Genomic DNA, 12,829 nt, shown 5'->3' with positions numbered 1-12,829 from the left:
GAGGGTCTGTGTATAGGCCATTATTAACAAGACAAGCCCTTTGCCGCCCTATCCCCTTGCTATGAAAGCGTATAATCCACCTATTGGGCTCTTCTTAATATACAAGGACAGACAAACTACCACCACTTCGGCCTCTGAGGCAGCAAGTGCTGTACAGTTTAATGGATGCTGAAGGACCTGTCATCCAGAAGAATACGTGCTACACCCTGACAACAGCCCTGCAAACTCCTAAGGGAGGCAGCAGCACTTTTGGGGAGAAGCAGGGAGGAAGCGCAGCCAGGGCACTGGAGAGAAGGGAACTCAAGCTAGGAGTCAGAATAAAGAATCCAGCATAAATGTCCTAGCTCTTGAATAATGGTGCCTAAATGGTGAGGTCTAAAAGAGAGTACCTAAATGTCACATACCCATTATTGATCTCCTTTAATAATCTAACAATACTCATCAATAATAATTAGTTTTCTATTGATTATGCAATTAAATCACTAACCCAGTAATAATAATTCTTCACTACTAATCCTACAGTACAGCACTGATTCAATGATATTCATTCCTGATTCAAAATTAGTGAGGATTAATTTAGATATGCTACCTTTTTGACTGCCAATATCTATCCTAACATTCCCTCCTTTTTAAATCCTGAACTCCTTCCCTAACTTCTGCCCAGGGATCCTGGATTCCCTGCTTTGATATGGATTGATCAGCAATCCTATCTTTCTCCTTTCTTCCTCACTAGTGTGGCTCAGAGCAACCAAAAAATCCCTCTTCCAGCTGTTCCTTGATTTGAACAGCAGGACTATTGGAGTGCAGTAATATTCTAAGATGTCAGAAGAAATTTTCTCACCATTTTGAGGAAGAGTTGAGTAAGCTCTAAGGCATCCTCAGACATTCGATCAGAGAACTGCAATCTCTCTTCTGTGTTCCTGCATAGAAGTCTCTTCTGCATGAGTGCTCGGACATACTCAATGATGACCACTCGCTCGCTCTCCAACAGCAAAAACTGAAGCAGGAAGAGAGAGCCTTAACATAAATAAATAAATGTCCAATTTAATTGAGCTTTATTTATTTGGATTTAGCTCACACCTTTGCAATAGTAGCTCAAGGCATCTACTTTTAGCTATCTCTGTTTCCCTAGAGGACTTACAATCTAAGGCAGTGGCGTAGCCACAGGTGGGCCTGGATGGGCCAGGGCCCATCCACTTAGGGCTCAGGCCCACCCAACAGCAGCACACGTTTAGCGGTAGCTGGTGGAGATCCCAAGCTCTACCAGCTGAAGACTTCCCCCTGATGGTAATGAAAACGCTACTCTCCATGATACTGGCACCTGCGCATGTTCAGTTTTCAGCGCATGCCTGCTGCAGATTGCCAAGGTGCTAAGAAGCATTTTCCTGCCAGCTGAGATGTCTTTTGGTGGTGGTGGTGGGGGAGAACATTTGGTGCCCACAGGGCCGTGCCAACACGGTAAGCGAGGTAAGCATGGCAGGGGGGCGCTTCCCTCTGGGGGGCGCCGCCGCACCATGCTCACCTCGCTCGCCCTCCCGCTCCCATTGTTCAACTTCCTGCCCTCTTCTCCCCCCCCCCCCCAACATCCCTTTTCTTTTTCTTTTTAAATTTACCTCCGTGGCAGCGCAGCGTCAGTGAAGGAGGCGGCGCTCCCGACGTCTCTAGCCTTCCCTTCGCTGTGTTCCGCCTTCTTCTGATGTCAGAAGAAGGCGGAACACAGCGAAGGGAAGGCTAGAGACGTCGGGAGCGCCGCCTCCTTCACTGATACTGCGCTGCCACGGAGGTAAATTTAAAAAGAAAAAAAAAAGAAAAGGGATGTTGGGGGGGAGGGAGAAGAGGGCGGGAAGTTGAACAATGGGAGCGAGAGGGCAGGGGAGAGACGAGAGCATGGATGCGAAGGGGGAGGGGAGAAGAGGGCGGGCCAGGCCAGGCCAACTGGGACATGATGGGACATGGGAGCAAGAGGAGAGAGAGGAGCATGGATGCGAGGGGGGGGTCATGGAAGGGAGAGAGGGGAATTGCTGGATAGGGATTAATGGAGGGTGACAGAGGAGCATGGATGGGAGGGGCAGGGCTCAGGGAGCGAGGGGAATTGCTGGAAAAGGATGAATGGAGGGGGCAGGGGACAGAGGAGCATGGATGGGCATGGATTGGGAGGGCAGGGCTCAGGGAGAGAGGGGAATTGCTGGAAAGGGATGAATGGAGGGGGCAGGGGACAGAGGAGCATGGATGGGCATGGATTGGGAGGGCAGGGCTCAGGGAGAGAGGGGAATTGCTGGATAGGGATGAATGGAGGGGACAGATGGGCATGGATGGATATGGATTGCAGGGCAGGGCTCAGGGAGAGAGGGGAATTGCTGGATAGGGATGAATGGAGAGGGCAGGGGACAGAGGAGCATGGATGGGAGGGCAGGGCTCAGGGAGAGAGGAGAAATTGCTGGACATAGAGGGGAGGGAAGAGAGATGAAGGAGATGAAATGAGGGAAAAGGAAGAGAGGAGAAAAACTGCACATGGATGGAGAAAATAGGCAGAAGCTGAGGACCAGAAATGAAGAAGAAAGGAGGAAAGTAAAGAAATAAATGGAAAGGAAGCCCTGGAAACGGAGTTAAGAGGACAGATAGCTGCAGAATCAGATACTGGGCCAGCATGATCAGAAAAAGAAAGTCACCAGAAAACAAAGGTAGAAAAAAAATCATTTTATTTTCATTTTAGTGTTTGGAATATGTCCACTTTGAGAATTTACATCTGCTATCTTATTTTGCAATGTTTAGCAATTTGTTTCTAAGAATATTGCTGACAATTCCTGTCAGTGTGGCAAGTGGTGAGCGATCATTTTCACGGGGGGGGGGGGGGGGGCCCACTGCCAACTGATAGTCTGCAGGGGGGCGCCAGAGACCCTAGGCATGGCCCTGGGTGCCCACCCACTTCTTGCCTAGGCCCACCCAAAATCTGTTGTCTGGCTATGCCCCTGACCTAAGGGACCAATGCAGAAAACTACTGTGGGCAGGAGCACATGGTTACGATTCAGTGAATCCCCTGAAGGTCCTGACCACACGCCACTGTTAAAGAGAGATGTACATGAGTGTTAGTGGGCAAACAATGCAGAAACGGGTTTGGGGCAGGATTTAGTACATGTGGTAAACGTGAGTGCTGCACAGGACATTAAAATATGTGGTAAGTAGAATATAAGCTATTCCTCCCTGATGCAGAGAAATTTTAAAGGGAGCACAATGCAAGCACAACCTGAGAAAATTACCACCAGGTCTGAGGCAGCATAGAAGAGTTAGCTTGCTCTCTGCATTAGGGCAGAAAAGCTAATAAACATCCCCAGGTCTCCCAGATCTCCAGTCCTGTACCTCCTCCCCTGAGATGACCCCCAAACCTCTGATCACCTACCCTAATCCCCGATTTCCCCCCCCCCAAAAAAAAAAATCCCTGACAGTCTAGTGGCCTCCATCCCCCCTGATTCCCCTGCCCCCCTCAAATTAAAAAAAAAATCAATGGTAGTCTAGCAGTCCCTCTCCGTCCCTATGATCTGACTCCCTGCGCCTGAAATTTAAAAAAAAATCCCTGGTAGTCTAGCACCCCCTCCCTCCCCCACCCTGATATTTAAAACAAATTCCTGATGTCTACTGACACCTTCAACCCCTACCCCTCCCCTAGTCTCTACTCAGACTACCAACTAAGGGAAAAAATTCCTTATTTGGCAGACTGATCCTGTTCCCAGGATGAATTGGGCATGTCAGGAACACAGTTTCCCAAGATGGTGACACAGAAGTGGAAGAAAGTGGGCTTCACTCACAGGATATACCAAGGGTGGGTCTGGGGGGCCTGGGGAAGGGGTCAGGAGTACTGTTAAACACCAAAGATTTTTATTAATATCAGGGCATAAGGAATCAGATTAGGAGAAGGGAGGGAGGTCCCTAGACTACCAAGGATGTTTTTTTAATTTCGGGGACAGGGGAAGCACTAGACTAACAGGGATTTTGAAGCCAATGCAGACTGCCAGCGACTTTTTCAAAAAATGTTCCCCTTCCTGCTTGTTAGCGTATGAACCAATCTCCAAGCTCCAGCTGCGGATTACTAAGCATTTTTAACACTGCAGTAATTCATATGCTCATTGCATGGCTGCAGTATATTCTTCAGCTAATTTTGCAGTAGAAATTGTGTGCTAAGCCATCAGCATGTAACGTGGAGGGGCATAATCAAACGACGCCGGCCATCTATGGGGCTGGCCATCTTCGGGGCCAGCTCCATAAAGGGGCGGCGCCAACTGTATTATCAAAAAAGACAGCCGGCCATCTTTTGTTTCGATAATATGGTCGGGGCCGGCCAAATCTCAACATTTAGGTCAAATGTTGAGATCGCCGGATTTAGAGATCGGCGGGTTTAGAAATGGCCGGCTTCATATTTTGGCCATAATGGAAACCGAGCCCGGCCATCTCAAACCCTGCCAACTCCAAGGCATTTGGTTGTGGGAGGAGCCAGCACTTGTAGTGCACTGGTCCCCCTCACATGCCAGGACCACAACCGGGCGCCCTAGGGGGCACTGCAGTGGATGTCAAAAATTGCTCCCAGGTGCATAGCTCCCTTACCTTGTGTGCTAAGCCCCCCAACCCCCCTCCCCACCAAAACCCACTCCCCACAACTGTACACCACTACCATAGCCCTTAGGGATGAAGGGGGGCACCTACATGTGGGTACAGTGGGTTTTGGGGGCTCAATATTTACCACCATAAGTGTAACAGGTAGGGGAGGGGATGGGCCTGGGTCCACCTGCCAGAAGTGCACTGCACCCACTAAAAACTGCTCCAGGGACCTGCATACTGTCATGGAGCTGGGTATGACATTTGAGGCTGGCATAGAGGCTGGCAACAAATGTTTTTATTTTTTTGGGTGGGAGGGGGTTGGTGACCACTGGGGAAGTAAGGAGAGGTGATCCCCAATTCCCTCCGGTGGTCATCTGGTCAGTTGGGGCCCCTTTTTGAGGCTTGGTTCTGGAAAAAAAAGGGACCAAGTGGAGCCAGGCAAATGCTCGTCAGGGTCGACTTTGTTTTTTCCATTATCGGGCAAAGTTGGCCATCTCGTAACCACGCCCCCATCCCGCCTTTTGTACCCTGCCGAAACGCCCCCTTGAAGTTTGGCCGGCTCCGCGACGGAAAGCAGATGAACCCGGCCAACATCGGCTTTCCATTATACTGATTTGGCCGGGTTTATGAGATGGCCAGTGATCTCCCGATTTGTGTCGGAAGATGGCCGGGCATCTCTTTCGAAAATAAGCAGGACAGTAACATAGTAAATGAGAGCAGATAAAGACCTGAATAGTCCATTCAGTCTGCCCAACAGTCACATTCATTCTCAATTCTAGATTAAATCAGCAATGAATGTGATATTATATAATTAAGTACATAAGTACATAAGCACCGCCATACTGGGAAAAGACCAAGGGTCTATCAAGCCCAGCATCCTGTCTCTGACAGTGGCCAATCCACGCTTCAAGAGCCCAGCAACCCCCCTCCCCCCCAAAAAAATTAATAATGTTCAACGGACTTTTCCCTCAGAAATCTGTCCAAACCCCCTTTAAATTCCGTAAGGCCAGCTGCTGTCACTACATTCTCCGGCAACGAGTTCCAGAGTCTAACTACACACTGAGTAAAGAAAAACTTTCTCCTATTTGTTTTAAATCTACCATATTCTAGCTTCATCTTGTGTCCCCTGGTTTTGTTGTTGTTTGAAAGTGTAAACAAACGCTTCACATCTGTCCGCTCTACTCCGCTCATTATCTTGTAGACTTCTATCATATCACCCCTCAGCCGCCTTTTCTCCAAGCTGAAGAGCCCTAACCTTCTCAGCCTTTCCTCATAGGGAAGTCGTTCCATTCCCTTTATCATTTTCATCGCCCTTCTCTGCACCTTTTCTAATTCCTTTACATCTTTTTTGAGATGCAGCGACCAGAATTGGACACAATACTCGAGGTGCGGTCGCACCATGGAGCGATACAACAGCATTATAACATCCTCGTGTTTGTTTTCCATCCCTTTCCTAATAATACTCAACATTCTGTGCGCTCTCTTAGCCGCGGCAGCACACTGGGCAGACATTTTTAACGTCTTATCCACGATGACTCCCAGATCCCTTCCTAGGTCCGTAACTCCTAACGCGGAACCTTGCAAGACATAGCTGTAATTCAGGTTCCTCTTTCCCACATGCATCACTTTGCACTTGTCAACACTGAACTTCATTTGCCACTTGGACGCCCAATCCCCCAGTCTCGCGAGGTCCTCCTGTAATCTTTCACACTCCTCCTGCGACTTGATGACCCTGAATAATTTTCTGTCATCTGTGAATTTAATTACCTCACTAGTTACTCCCATCTCTAGGTCATTTATAAATATGTTAAAAAGCAGCAGTCCCAACACAGACCCCTGCGGGACCCCACTAACTACCCTTCTCCACTGAGAATATTGACCATTCAACCCTACTCTTTGCTTCCTATCTTTCAACCAGCTCTTAATCCATAGTAACCCTACCTCCGATCCCATGACTCTCCAGTTTCCTCAGGAGTCTTTCATGAGGCACTTTGTCAAACGCCTTTTGAAAATCCAGATACATAATATCCACCGGCTCCCCATTGTCCACATGTTTGTTCACCCCCTCAAACAAATGCAGTAGATTGGTGGCAAGACTTCCCTTCACTAAATCCATGCTGACTTTGTCTCATCAGCCCATGTTTTTGTACGTGCTCTGTAATTTTATTCTTGATAATAGCCTCTACCATTTTTCCCGGTACCGACGTCAGACTCACCGGTCTATAATTTCCCAGATCTCCTCTGGAACGCTTTTTAAAAATCGGCGTAACATTGGCTACCCTCCAGTCTTCAGGTACCACACTCGACTTTAGGGATAGATTGAATATTACTAACAGTAGCTCTACAAGTTCATTTTTCAGTTCTATTAATACTCTGGGAAGAATACCATCAGGTCCTGGCGATTTACTGCTCTTCAGTTTGCAGAACTGAGCCATTACATCCTCCAAGTTTACAGAGAATTCGTTTAGTTTCTCCGACTCGCCCACTTCAAATACGTTTTCTGGCACTGGTGTCCCTCCCAAATCCTCGGTGAAGACCGAAGCAAAGAATTCATTTAATTTCTCCGCTATGGCTCGGTCTTCCCTGATCGCCCCTTTAACACCATTTTCGTCCAGCGGCCCAACCGATTCTTTAGCCGGCTTCCTGCTTTTAATATATCTAAAAAATTTTTTACTATGTATTTTTGCTTCTAACGCTATCTTTTTTTCAAAGTCCTTTTTTGCCCTCCTTATCTCCGCTTTACATTTGGCTTGGCATTCCTTATATTTTATCTTGTTACTTTCAGTCGGTTCTCTTCTCCACTTTCTGAATGATTGTTTTTTGGTTCTAATGACTTCCTGTACCTTACTGTTTAGCCATGCTGGCTGACGTTTGGTCTTTTTTCCCCTTTTTCTAATACGCGGAATATATTTGTCCTGTACCTCCAGGATGGTGTTTTTAAACAGCATCCATGCCTGATACAAATTTTTTACCCTGCGAGCTGCACCTTTCAGTCTTTTTTTTCACCGTTTTTCTCATTTTGTCGTAATCACCTTTTCTAAAGTTAAACGCTAGTGTATTTGATTTCCTAAGTTCACTTACTTCAATGCCAAAATCAAAACTGATTATATTATGATCACTGTTATCAAGCGGCCCTCGCACCGTTACCCCCCACACCAGTTCATGAGCTCCAGTAATGACTAAATCTACTATTTTTCCTTCTCTTGTGGGCTCCTGAACCAGCTGTTCCATGAAGCCGTCCTTGATTTCATCAAGAAATTTCACCTCCCTAGCGTGTACCGATGTTACATTAACCCAGTCTATATGTGGATAATTGAAATCACCCAATAATATTACATTGCCCAATTTATTCGCTGCCCTAATTTCCTTTGACATTGCCGTATCCGTCCGCTCATCCTGGCCAGGCGGACAGTAGTACACTCCTATCACCGTCCTTTTCCCCTTTTCACGTGGAATTTCAATCTACAAAGATTCCAATAGGGGTTTAGTCTCCTGCAATATTTGCAGCCTATCTGACTCAAGGTTCAAGCGGATGTGGTCCCTCTTCACAAAAGTGGAGACAGAGAAGAAGTGGGAAACTACAGACCGGTAAGTCTCACGTCGGTGGTAGGAACAATAATGGAGTCGCTGCTGAAAGAAAGGATAGTTAACTTTCTAGAAGCCGACGGGTTACAGGACCCGAGGCAACATGGCTTTACCAAAGGAAAATCCTGCCAAACGAATCTTATTGACTTCATTGACTGGGTGACCAAAGAACTGGATGAAGGACGTGCGCTAGATGTAATCTACTTGAACTTCTGCAAAGCCTTTGATACAGTCCCCCACAGAAGACTCGGGAATAAGCTGAACGGGTTGAACTTAGGACTGAAAGTGATGAACTGGATAAGAAACTGGTTGACTGACAGGTGGCAGAGGCTGGTGGTAAATGGAATCCGCTTGAAGGAAATAAAGGTGAAAGATGAGCAGTGGACTTCTTCAGGGGTCAGTGCTGGGGCCTATTCTGTTTAATATATTTGTGGGAGATATTGCTGAAGGGTTGGAAGGAAAGGTGTGCCTTTTTGCAGATGACACGAAAATAGCCAATAGAGTGGATAACCTGGAGGGAGTAGAAACGATGAGAAGGGACCTCCGAACCTTAGAAGAATGGTCGAGGGTCTGGCAGTTAAAATTTAATAGTATCTACAATTTCACCAGTATTTTACTACTTGGATATGTATATATGTATCTGTTTTTTAATATTTTTTATATGCAGTACTCAGCATTTGCTCAAGTGCCTTATACCATACAAAATGGAGACGGCCCGTAGCAACCAAACATCATAGCACCGAACCTGCCTACCTCCACATATATTCGGAACCACTGCCACAATGCGTTATAACTGTGATAAGATTTACTTATCTGTGGAGAGCAGTTTGTCTCGATGTAAGATCTCTTATGGTTGCTGCTGGACCTTCACCCGTTGTGATCTAGTGACGTGAGTTAAAATTCATCTTTTATTCCCGACGTAGGTCCACGTTTCACCAACATGGCGTCTTCAAGGGAATATAATTTTAAACTGAAAAATAACTATAAAACATACATTGTTGAGTCTGCTGTAATCAACCATCACATTGTTACAATGTTAACTCTATCAAATATTGTAACTATTTGTTCTTTAAAATATCAACCGGCATACCGGGAGAGAACTCGTCAGGCTCATCCCTGTTACCACGAACCCCATGCTTACCCTATGGCGCCCACTTTATACGTAAGCATTCAGCTGTCAGTAATCAATCCATTAGATGTTTAAAACAGGCCATATTGAGTAGATAACTAAATAGTTAATCATTCTACCTCTTTATTTAATCCCCAGGGTTGAACTGAATTCCACTGGAATATAAATTTTTGTTCCTGTTGAATTAATCTTGAAGAGATATCTCCCCCCCCATCGCAACTGGATCTGCATCAAGATGACATATTTTAAGTCTAATTCACTGTGACCCTTTTCTTGCCAATGTGCTACTAATGGTGTGTCTGTTTTCCTCAATCTGATATTGCTGAGATGTTCTCCAATCCTTTGTTTAACCTTACGCTTTGTCTGGCCTATATACCATTTTAGCGCATTGGCAAGAAAAGGGTCACAGTGAATCAGACTTAAAATATGTCATCTTGATGCAGATCCAATTGCGATGGGGGGGGGGGGGGGGGGGGGGGAGGGAGATAACTCTTCCAGATTCAACAGGAACAAAAATTCATATTCCAGTGGAATACAGTTCAACCCTGGGGATTAAATAAAGAGGTAGAATGGTTAACTATTTAGTTATCTACTCAGTATGGCCTGTTCTAAACATCTAATGGATTGATTACTGACAGCTGAATGCTTACGTATAAAGTGGGCGCCATAGGGTAAGCATGGGGTTCGTGGTAACAGGGATGAGACTGACAAGAGTTCTCTCCCGGTAAGCCGGTTGATATTTTAAAGAACAAATAGTTACAATATTTGATACAGTTAACATTGTAACAATGTGATGGTTGATTACAGCAGACTCAACAATGTATGTTTTATAGTTATTTTTCAGTTTAAAATTATATTCCCTTGACATAGTAACATAGTAGATGACGGCAGAAAAAGACCTGCATGGTCCATCCAGCCTGCCCTACAAGATAAACTCATATGTGCTACTTTTTGTGTATACCTTACCTTGATTTGTACCTGTCCTTTTCAGGGCACAGACCGTGTAAGTCTGCCCAGCACTATCCCCGCCTCCCAACTACCAGCCCCACCTCCCACCACCGGCTCTGGCACAGACCCTATAAGTCTGCCCAGCACTATCCCCGCCTCCCGCCACCAGCTCTGCCACCCAATCTCAGCTAAGCTCCTTAGGATCCATTCCTTCTGAACAGGATTCCTTTATGTTTATCCCACGCGTGCTTGAATTCTGTTACCGTTTTCATTTCCACTACCTCCCGCGGGAGGGCATTTCAAGCATCCACCACTCTCTCCGTGAAAAAATACTTCCTGACATTTTTCTTGAGTCTGCCCCCCTTCAATCTCATTTCATGTCCTCTCATTCTACCTCCTTCGCATCTCCGGAAAAGGTTCGTTTGCGGATTAATACTTTTCAAATATTTGAACGTCTGTATCATTTCACCCGTTTCTCCTTTCTTCCAGAGTATACATGTTCAGGTCAGCAAGTCTCTCCTCATATGTCTTGTAACGCAAATCCCTTACCATTCTCGTAGCTTTTCTTTGCACTGCTTCTATTCTTTTTACATCCTTCGCAAGGTACGGCCTCCAAAACTGAACACAATACTCTAGGAGGGGCCTCACCAATGACTTATACAGGGGCATCAACACCCCCTTTCTTCTGCTGGTCACACCTCTCTCTATACAGCCTAACAACCTTCTAGCTACGGCCACCACCTTGTCACACTGTTTCGTCGCCTTCAGATCCTCAGATACTATCACCCCAAGATCCCTCTCCCCGTCCGTTCCTATCAAACTCTCCCCGCCTAACACATACGTCTCCCAAGGATTTCTATTCCCTAAGTGCATCACTTTGCATTTCTTCACATTGAATTTTAATTGCCAAAACTTAGACCATTCTTCTAGCTTCCGCAGATCCTTTTTCATGTTTTCCACTCCCTCCCGGGTGTCCACTCTGTTACAGATCTTAGTATCATCCGCAAATAGGCAAACTTTACCTTCTAACCCTTTGGCAATGTCACTCACAAATATATTGAACAGAATCGGTCCCAGCACCGATCCTTGAGGCACACCACTACTCACTTTTCCCTCCTCTGATCGAATTCCATTCACCACCACCCTCTGGCTTCTGTCCGTCAACCAGTTCCTAATCCAGTTCACCACTTCGGGTCCTATCTTCAGCCCATCCAGTTTATTTTAGAGCCTCCTGTGGGGAACCGTGTCAAAAGCTTTGCTGAAATCTAAGTAGATTGCGTCCATAGCTTGTCCCTGATTCAATTCTCCTGTCACCCAATCAAAGAATTCAATGAGATTCGTTTGGCACGGTTTCCCTTTGGTAAAACCATGTTGTCTCGGATCTTGCAACTTATTGGCTTCCAGGAAATTCACTATCCTTTCCTTCAGCATCGCTTCCATTACTTTTCCAATAATTGAAGTGAGGCTTACCAGCCTGTAGTATCCAGCTTCGTCCCTCCGCCGTTCTCCAATCCCACGGAACCTCTCCTGTCTCCAAGGATTTATTAAACAAATCTTTAAGAGGACCCGCCAGAACCTCTCAGAGCTCCCTCAATATCCTGGGGTGGATCCCATCCGGTCCCACACATGTTTGAATTCCATTCCCATTTTCATCTCCACCACCTCCCACGGGAGGGCATTCCACATATCCACCACTCTCTCCGTGAAAAAATACTTACTGACATTAGTCCTGAGTCTGCCCCCCTTCAACCTCAATTCATGTCCCCTAGTTCTACCGCCTTCCCGTCTCCGAAAAAGGTTCATTTGCAGATTAATATTTGAACGTCTGTATCATGTCACCTCTGTTTCTCCTTTCCTCCAAGGTATACATGTTCAGGTCAGCAAATCTCTCCTCGTATGATTTGCAATGCAAATCCCATACCATTTTTGTAGCTTTGCTTTGCACCGCTTCCAGTCTTTTTACATCTTTAGCAACATACAGTCTCCAAGTGGGGCCTCACCAAAGACTTGTAGAGGGGCATCAACACCTCCTTTCTTCTGCTGATTATGCCCCTCTCTATGCAGCCTAGCATCCTTCTGGCCACGGCCATCGCCTTGTCGCATTGTGTCTTCACCTTTAGATTCTCAGACACCAACACCCCAAGGTCTCTCTCCTGAGTCGAGTTTACTAATCTCTCCCCTCCTATTCGGTATCTCTCTTTTGGGTTTCTGCACCCCAAGTGCATCACTCTACACTTCTTGGCATTACATTTTAACTCAATACAAAACTTTGGGCTCAATACAGTTCTAGCTGGTGTAAAAAAATGTTAATAGTATCTACAATTTCACCAGTATTTTACTACTTGGATATGTATATATGTATCTGTTTTTTAAATATTTTTTATATGCAGTGCTCAGCATTTGCTATATTCGGAACCACTGCCACAATGCGTTATAACTGTGATAAGATTTACTTATCTGTGGAGAGCAGTTTGTCTCGATGTAAGGTCTCTTATGGTTGCTGCTGGACCTTCACCCGTTGTGATCTAGTGACATGAGTTAAAATTCATCTTTTATTCCCGACGTGGGTCCATGTTT

General features: G+C 45.9%; 1 protein-coding gene across 1 annotated transcript in view; it reads right to left on the bottom strand.

The window, feature by feature from the left end:
- Nucleotides 1-12,829, bottom strand: part of EXOC3L1 (exocyst complex component 3 like 1) — a 434,251-nt gene that overhangs the window by 52,429 nt on the left and 368,993 nt on the right. The window contains exon 11 of the mRNA XM_030203745.1: nucleotides 842-997. Within this exon, the coding sequence (XP_030059605.1) occupies nucleotides 842-997 (156 nt within the window). The remainder of the gene's footprint in view (nucleotides 1-841; nucleotides 998-12,829) is intronic.

The sequence above is a fragment of the Microcaecilia unicolor genome, chromosome 5 (assembly GCF_901765095.1).
Source record: "Microcaecilia unicolor chromosome 5, aMicUni1.1, whole genome shotgun sequence".
NCBI lineage: Eukaryota > Metazoa > Chordata > Amphibia > Gymnophiona > Siphonopidae > Microcaecilia > Microcaecilia unicolor.
This window is presented reverse-complemented; position numbering and strand designations above follow the sequence as displayed.